Source organism: Atta cephalotes, assembly GCF_000143395.1.
Source record: "Atta cephalotes unplaced genomic scaffold scaffold00031, whole genome shotgun sequence".
NCBI classification, from domain to species: domain Eukaryota; kingdom Metazoa; phylum Arthropoda; class Insecta; order Hymenoptera; family Formicidae; genus Atta; species Atta cephalotes.
The window spans coordinates 1,173,762-1,182,569 of NW_012130095.1; the positions used below are offsets into that span (position 1 = coordinate 1,173,762).

An 8,808-nucleotide genomic window follows, 5' to 3' on the forward strand; every position below is an offset into this window, starting at 1 on the left:
ATATATATATATATATATATATATATATATATATATATATATATATTTCTTATTGACATCATTCTATTTTGTAATTAGGTAAAGCCTGTAATGACGAGAAAATTACGCAGACGTCCCAACGATCCAGTACCTGAAAAAGTAGAGAAACGGCGAAAACCACCTCCTGCACAATTAAATTACGTATTGGACGATAAAGATATCGAACTTGACTTAAAAGCAATCAATCGTGCGAAAGCGCCGACCACTATTCGCAAACCAGGTGCTCAGTACTTGATATCTTAAAATTCACGATTCAAAATACTATAGCAGAATATCTTGGAAAAATTTAAGTAATGAAAATCTATGACTTCTTTATTTCTTATAATTTGTACAAAAATTTACAAAATTTTGAATAGTTACAACTTTTATGCTGTGATTACGATGTTTAGCATTTAATTTTTCCAGAACTATAGTATTGATCCTTGCGAATTTTATGATACTTTGTACATAGATATAAAGAAGCGAATATAATCAATGTAAAAAACTAAGAATAAGAAATAAATTTTTTAGTTAATACACATTTTTTAGTTAATACAACTGTATTTACAGTAGTTTTGCCACATTACAACGCGGTAAATATTCCATCACAACATATATCACAGCCGCCTGAAACCCCATTGGTTGAAACTCGGATAGAAGACGGGAAATTATTATATGAGCGAAGATGGTACCTTTGATTTATTTCTGTATTACTTTATATTCAATACTTGAATTCTTCTTAAATATAAAGGAATCCTTTCGTCGAATTTCATTAAAGGTTTCATCGTGGTCAACCTGTCTATGTTGAAGGCAAGGATCTTAATAGATTCGCAGCTAATATTTCTGCAATTGGCACCGAAGCGGTAAGTGTTCAAAGCATTAAATAAATCGTGCATCATCGCAAGATATTAATTTTTTCAGATTTGGGTGAAGAAAGTAACGGACAGCAGCAAAGTACGCATTTATACATCGCAGTTGAGTCGTGGAAAGATCTCTATCAAACGACGAGCTTCCTAATCAACTTCTTTATTATTCTTGATATCTATTGTTAAACTTGCGACACATCACACTTATTGTTTCTACTTAAAGCAATATTTTTCGGCATTAAATCAACAATTTTTACACTACTGGTTTTTTGCCACCAGTAAAACCATGCTTTTTGATGATATCGTACTGTCATGTAGATCCAAACGAAGAAAGATAGGATTAATAACGCCATCATTGATAGTAAGGAATAAGTAGTCCATCGCGCGGGTGGAAAATTGTCGTAATTAGTCATAGCGTAAAAATCGGCAGCCACTACACAGATGTAAGAACACGCAATGGTCACTGGTGTCACTATAAGACATCTTAGCAGATCGGCCTTCACGTTGCGGATATACATCTGATCGCTGTGATTCAGGCATAACCAGATTATAACAGACCGAAAAACCTTATAACGAGGCGTGCGTTCCATGCGGAACTCGTGTCCGCACAATTCACAATTATTTCTATTGCTTTCTTCTAACCACCGTTCCAAACATTTTAGATGGATCGCGCCCATTGTTCCCTAATCCCAATTGTCATTATTATAATTATATAATTATTATGAGATATGGACATATTTTTCAAATGTATTTGATTGAAAAAATTAAGTCATTTTAAATTAAAATATTTATAATTTATTAAAATAAAAAAATTAAAATAAAAGAGAGAGAAATATATAGAGCTATTTGAATTTTCAATATCCCGGATCTTCAAAAATTTTCAATTTTTAGTTTTCCTAATTATTGTGTATAATCGAATTTTTACACTCTATCCTCTCGAACCTTACACTTGCATGGATACATAATAGGTAGTTCTTGATTAGGATCATAACAAATACGACAGTTTACGTCTTCCATCGAATCGCATGATAATCGATTTCTTTTTTCTGATGTAACATCTTCAAATTCCGATTGGTGTATGTATGTGTGTAATGATTTCTGCTCCAATTCTGTTTCTATTTTTGAAATTATGCTATCCAAAATGTCAGTTATCGAATTGCTTTTCTCAATCATTACGAATGAAATTTTTGTACAAAATTTTTATAAACAAACAAACTGCATGAAACATAAGACGAATGTGTCATATAATTCATAGATGTGTTGGAAAAGGAGATTAAAATAAGGAAAATCCTTTATTATTGTGTGTATAAAAATTTGTATTATATTATAGTGGATACAGTTGAGTTAGTCGCGTGAAATAATCTTAAAGAGCCATGTAACTATATGTGCATTTTATAATTAATGAGTAAACTATAAACGAATGTTTGTCACTCCGCCATCATGTCCACACTGAGACAATCTTCACCCATATTACTAGGCGATGTCTCAAGTTCTCCAATTTCATTCGATTCACTAAAAATTGGTTATTTTAATAATTTCATTTTTATTAAAGATCCAAAAAGGGATAAAAAATATTTATTAATAACAAATAAACTTACCTGTCCAAAGAAGGATCATTACTAAACATCTCTGTTGGAACTGTAGGTGGTGCTTTCTCTGGCACAAGTTCCAGATATGTCTGGCGAGATTCCAAATGTCTTTCTACTTCCTCAGGTGTCATATGTCCGTCAGACATCAAGGACATTGGAACCAAATTATTCGTGGATTGTACCTGAAATAAAAAAAATTCATATTATAATCTTGTAATAAAATGTAATTTTTAAACATATTACATGAAATATATAAATGTATTTACTATAGGTGTGTTGTTCGTTTTAGCAACTTTTGGAGCACTCCTTTTCTTCTTACTAGTGCTGAGTGGTTTTGTGACCATAGACGAATGATGAGAAGTATGATTATTGATATTCATCTCAACTTTTTTCCTAAAAATTACGTAAATTCATATAATAAACAATGAATAAAATTTATGCTTTATAGATTTATATTTTCTTTTTATATATCATATATATTGTTAATATACAAAATTACCAGATGTCTTTTTACTAATATATAGAATCTGCGGAATATTTTAAAATAAAAATCCTATATAAAAATGACAAGATTATATTTTTCAAATTATAAATAATTAAAGTTGATTATTATAGCAGCTACAATTAATACACTCAAGCATTGTATATTGCATAATAATGTCCTTATATAAGGACTCAATTATCAAATATTGATATAATTAAGGTGTTTACAGTAAAATTAGCATAAATTCAGTTTCCTTTGAAGTATTAATGGCTCAATAAGATATCAACTTATTTTAAAAATTAACTAATTAAGAAAGTATTATAATCTCGACATTTATAAGAATCTTGTATATGAATTTTTTTTCCTATAATGTTCCACAGAATCTACTGATGAAAGGATATCCAATAATTTAGGAACATCCTATATGGTAATAAATAAACATTTCAACATAGCTTCTTATTGGTTTATGATAAAGTTTCTTTTATTTCATAACCTGATTATTATATAATTTTCTTACCTCTTAGAATTATCAAGACGAACAACTTCTTCATCTGATGAATCAGTTTCATCGCTTTCACTAAATGATGCATCTACTTTTTCATACTGCAGCAGGCGATCTAATAGGAAACTTTTATCTCTATTCACCTTGAGCAGTTTCCTTTGTGTAGAACGCAAAGCTTCTTGGAAACATTCATTCTCCTGCAACATAATACATATTTTATTATGAAATAAATAATATAGACAAATATTAGATATTGAAATGTTCCTTGCATACATAAATCAAAAATTTCAGCTTCCTTTTGAGATTGCGATACTGGTCCTTATAATTAGGCACTTCTTCCTCGGGACTCTCCTCATCGTCTTCTTCTTCTGCATTGTTGTTGGCAATGGATCTGCAATACCATCCTTCCAACATTGATCATCTGCAACTATAAAAAAAAATTGCTTTTTTAACTGTCAACACTCATAGAAACAGTTCTTTGAATAAAACTTGTTTATAAAATTTCACACTACAATACACAAAAACTACATGTAGTAAATTACAATACACAAAAACTATGTATAGTAAATTATTAATAAATTAATAAATTTGACCAAAAAAGAAATTTATCTAGACATATATTTTTTATCAAAAAGAAATAAATGAATAGGCAATCAATACAAAATTAGGATATAAAATCAACAAAGAGTTCTTCAGAGACGCACTTTGGTTTCGTGCTGGGAGGTTAAGTCGCGTAAGAAACTCGTTAACTTATGCGTCAGCCGTTAAATTGTGCAAGGAAACGAATGTCGAGCTGTAATGAGCCGTAATATTATCAGCCGATTTTCTTTTGCACTCACTTGAAACCCCAGAACAATTTGTCGCACGTCGCAAGCGCTCGCGGCGGCCAATTATTGCGAAGATAAATAAGCTGTTTATGACTGGCTTCCATTCTGAACTCTTTATCGATTCCGTAGTAACTTCAGCGCCTTGCCGGTCGAACGAAAGCGCGCGTCGAATCATATCAGTGCTGTAAATATCAAGAAAAGAAAACATTGAGAGACATGATGAAATATCCCTAGTAATTTGAAAAGTATTTTACATCAGAAGTTAAAATATAATTTTTTTAATGAAAAAATTAATACTTTTTTATGTTATTATTATTGATAAATTTTTATTTTTACCATTTTACAGCCAGTTTATTTTTGCCATTTTACAGACGGATAACTATTTTTAAATAACTGACATTTTTTATTTCCATGATGACATGTAGTGAATTCGATTGGATGGACTCAATGCGTACTGGTGCATATTAAAGCCGTTGTACATAAATTGACATAAAAATATTTAATATAAATATAAAAATGGATTAAATCTCAAATCGAATGAAATTCTCAACAAAACACATCTCAATAAAAAATTTTTCATGCATGTAAATATGTATAACCATATATATATGGCTATGTATAAATATTCATAAATATATATAATTATATATAGGTATATGAAATATGTCTATGCATGTCCATATACATACATCCTTCTTTTTTTTTGTAAAATTACTTTTCAATCTAATAAAAATAATGACAATAATAATGAAAAGACATTAAAAATAATTAAAAGTATTATCTTTGCATTATTTGTTTTAGAAGAAAATTGAAAAAAATGTAAAAAGATCGCTGATCAGTAAGTGATACTGTTTTTTTTGGCTAACTTTTGAATCAGTTCATCTCTTTTTTGAATTTTTTAAAATGTAATTATAAAGTCGTTCTTATAATTTCATCGCTCTTTCTTCATGAAGCAGAAATAGTTTTATATTTTAAATTATACATTACCATAAATTATTTTATAAATTAAATTAAAAATTTGTTCAAAAATTTTTGTTTAAAAATTTCTGAGATTCAATAAAAATATAAAAATAAAAATTTTTAAAAATTTAGAAGAAATTTTACAAAAAAATTTATATAGCTTTTAATTTTTCCTGAGAGTGTTTCTTACAAAAATGTGTGTATTTTTTTTTATTATATTAGGAGTGTGAAGATTTTGTAAGAAATGTTCACACACAATATTGTCGAAGACATTTCACAGCTGTTATTTTTTAATGCTTTAATATTACTTTATGATATTTAGTTTTATATATATATACTAACAATAAATGCAATAAACATCCATTTTGTACCATTTAAAAAATGGAGCTTCCTAAAGAGCATTTTCGATATGCGTTGATTTTGTTTTTTAATCAAAAGAAAGTGGCGGTTGAAGATCATAGAATTTTGATAGAAACTTATGATGTTGTTCCATCAATTAAAACACATATGAATATTGGTTCTGTCGATTCAAAATTCGATTCAAAACGTTAACTCTACTAAACTAATATATTATATAAACTAATATTAAATATAATATTTAATATAAACTAATATTAAAAGAATTAATTATTTACAGATTTTAATATGTCATTCAATATTGTTAAGATCGTTTCGAAGATGCGCATAATGAAGAATAAGCATAAAAAATTTGTTAAATTGCTAATCAATTTAACTCGTGATATTACTGCGCTAATTTAATAGAGTTAGCGTTTTAAATCAACGAATCGAATTTTAAATTAACAGAATCTTTTGAATCGACAGAACCAATATTCACATGTATTTTAATTAGAATAGTTATTAGAGTTAAGTTCATTTCCACCAACGCAGATTAATTTTAATCTCAATTCAACTTACTCTTTGTTTTTTTCTAGTTCTAAAGATTGGAAAAAGATGAAGAGTAAGTTGAACCGAGATTAAAGTTAATCTACATTAACGACGAAATGGACATTAGCGTTTCAAAAACCAAAAAATTATTTCGCGCGTTTCTAGGAATTATATACATAGTATATAAATTCACACAAGATCATACAAGCATTAAAATTCAGCTAGACCGTTTAAAGCTTTGATTTTTATAATATATGAGATATGTTTAGGACATTATACTAAATGAAAGTTTTAGAATGTCACTGATCTTATTAAATAAGCATTCAAAAATGTTTTAAACACCTTCACATTCTGATCCAAAGTCCTAAAAATGTCCGTCTTTAATCTGAGATCTATTTTTGAATTTTTCAAATATTTTGCCGCTAGATATTATCGTTTCCCGCATTTAAAATTTAGTCAAGGTTTCTACATACCAATGTAAGCTCAAACATATCATAATTATTTATATTGGGTTTTCGTATGTACTTATAGTGCACGATATAATTGTATTTTTTTGCACTAACAAAATTATGAATACAATAATATTTTGTAAAATATTTTAATATTATAAGTTCAACACACTTTATCCAAGAAACATCCTACGATTGTTCTTAGGATATCTTTAGGGCATCTCTTGGAGATCAGCTATGCTGTATGGAAATAATAAGACTGTTCCAAGAATTTTACGGATGGACATAAAGATGAAAGACTTTGGTCACCTTGTGAACATAATGAGACGTTTATCTGATAGTTCTCAGAACGTCTTCATGCTGTTCCTGGACTATAATAGAACATCTTAAAGACATTTAACTGACAGGATGTTCACAGCATCCCTCTGCTATTAAGGGAATCTTAAAGTCTGTATGATCGACTATCATAATTTTTGTTAACAATTACTTTTTCTTCTTTATGGATTCAAAAATTCTTTTAGGATTAAAGTATACGCATTAATATATGTCTGTGAGGTGAAGTTTATCAAGAACAAAAAATTTTTCTTAAAATTTGAGTTTCAAAATTTTTGGTCATTCTCGGCAATAAATTCTATCTCACAGATACCGGATATCGGATATTTAGAAAGAATATAACATCGGATATCCGATATCCGGCCGGATATCCGGAAAAGCAATTGATCAAGTCCGATATCCGATTTTCCGGATATCCGTTCAGATTCTGGGAAAATGTTAAAAAAAACTTGTAGAGAAAAAATTGGAATTTTGCAATAATGTAATAAGATAGCATTATATAGAATATACATACTTATATATAGTATTTATAGAATATTTATATAATAAAAACTCAACAGTTTAATGTTATAAAATTGCAACCGGGTATAGATATTCCTGGATATTAATGATATCCGGTCGGATAGTAAAAAAATGCCGGATAAATAATATCGGATACCGTATACTTTTCGGATATCCGATTCATCCCTAAAAAGAACAATTTTATGTAATTTAGAAAGCAAATTTATTTAATTTATAAAGCAAAAAAAATGAGGATAGGCATTAATAATAATATGAGAAAACACACACATAGAATTACAAATATTTATATTAAGAGTCAACTGTATGTTCAGATGAATATGAATTAAAGGCAATTAAATATTTCGATCCTACACTTTTCTCGGATCATTTTTCAATAAACGGTCTTAATAACTATAATTGATTACACGCGGATATATCAATTATTGCATTCAACTATTTTATAAATTGAGAAAATTATATTGGTCAGTATTCGATAATAATTGATTTTTATATTTAAGACCGTCCTTTAAGTACAGTCTGAAGATATCATAATCCAACACACAGCTATCACACAGCTATAGCATCTTAAGGCATATACTTATATAAACTTAAGGCATATACTTATATTATGTTTAAAGTAAGAATAGACTATGATTCGAATAACGCTACGAAGGTGAAAAAAAAATGTGTCAACATTAATAATATATTATATTATTGGCGTTATATTTTATTGGCAAATGGAATCTCGTCAAATTTATCTCATAGGAAATCCGTTTTATTTTACAAATTAAATTGACTTGGATACAAAATATTGTAGAAACAATATAAAAAAATAAATTTAAATTTATTGATTTAGCTCTGTCTCTCATCTTTAAAATGCATTTTTGAAAACTTAATTCTCTACGATTATTTTTCGAGCTACTTAACTTTTTGTGAAATGTGAAAAAATTATAAACAATAATCTATTATACAAAGAATATCTTAAATAATGCCATTAATCATATAGTGCTATTTCTGATAAAAAAAACTGAGAAAAGTCCTACCATTTTGCAATAGTTATAAGAGATATTAATTTCTAAAGATTGCCAAATAAACAGATAAAATTAATACATGAGACAATTTTAATCTTTCAGTGTTCTTTGAAATGAAATATTTTGAAGATATTTCGTAAAGGATCCTTAAAGATATCTTAAAATTATTTATATCTTAAAATTATGCGTCGTTTTAGACATTTTTTGCTCATTGAGTAACCAAAAAAAGTATTGCGAAAATTGCAAAATGGTAGAGGTCTTTTTGATTTAGTTTTTTAGGAATAGTATTACTATAGATTATAGTGACTTATTTAAGAAACATTACACACACACACACACACACACACACACACACACACACAC

At 28.1% G+C, this 8,808-nt stretch overlaps 3 protein-coding genes across 3 annotated transcripts in view; 1 reads left to right on the top strand and 2 right to left on the bottom strand.

Annotated features, from left to right (window-relative positions):
• LOC105620944 (sin3 histone deacetylase corepressor complex component SDS3) overlaps positions 1 to 1,035 on the top strand; it is a 2,768-nt gene extending 1,733 nt beyond the window's left edge. The window contains exons 5-8 of the mRNA XM_012202421.1: positions 79 to 259; positions 589 to 706; positions 797 to 881; positions 940 to 1,035. Coding sequence (XP_012057811.1) covers positions 79 to 259; positions 589 to 706; positions 797 to 881; positions 940 to 1,035 — 480 coding nt within the window. The remainder of the gene's footprint in view (positions 1 to 78; positions 260 to 588; positions 707 to 796; positions 882 to 939) is intronic.
• A 31-nt stretch (positions 1,036 to 1,066) lies between these two features.
• On the bottom strand, positions 1,067 to 2,652 carry LOC105621013 (E3 ubiquitin-protein ligase MARCH3-like). The gene is made up of 2 exons (XM_012202490.1): positions 1,827 to 2,652; positions 1,067 to 1,567 (listed from the first exon to the last, which is right to left on the bottom strand). Exons 1-2 carry the CDS (start codon positions 2,055 to 2,057, stop codon positions 1,067 to 1,069), a joined length of 732 nt encoding a protein of 243 aa, XP_012057880.1. The 5' UTR covers positions 2,058 to 2,652.
• Positions 2,183 to 3,873, bottom strand: LOC105620945. Its single transcript, XM_012202422.1, has 5 exons — positions 3,733 to 3,873; positions 3,475 to 3,656; positions 2,740 to 2,866; positions 2,483 to 2,655; positions 2,183 to 2,396 (listed from the first exon to the last, which is right to left on the bottom strand). Exons 1-5 carry the CDS (start codon positions 3,871 to 3,873, stop codon positions 2,312 to 2,314), a joined length of 708 nt encoding a protein of 235 aa, XP_012057812.1. The 3' UTR covers positions 2,183 to 2,311.
• Between the last annotated feature and the right edge of the window lie 4,935 nt (positions 3,874 to 8,808).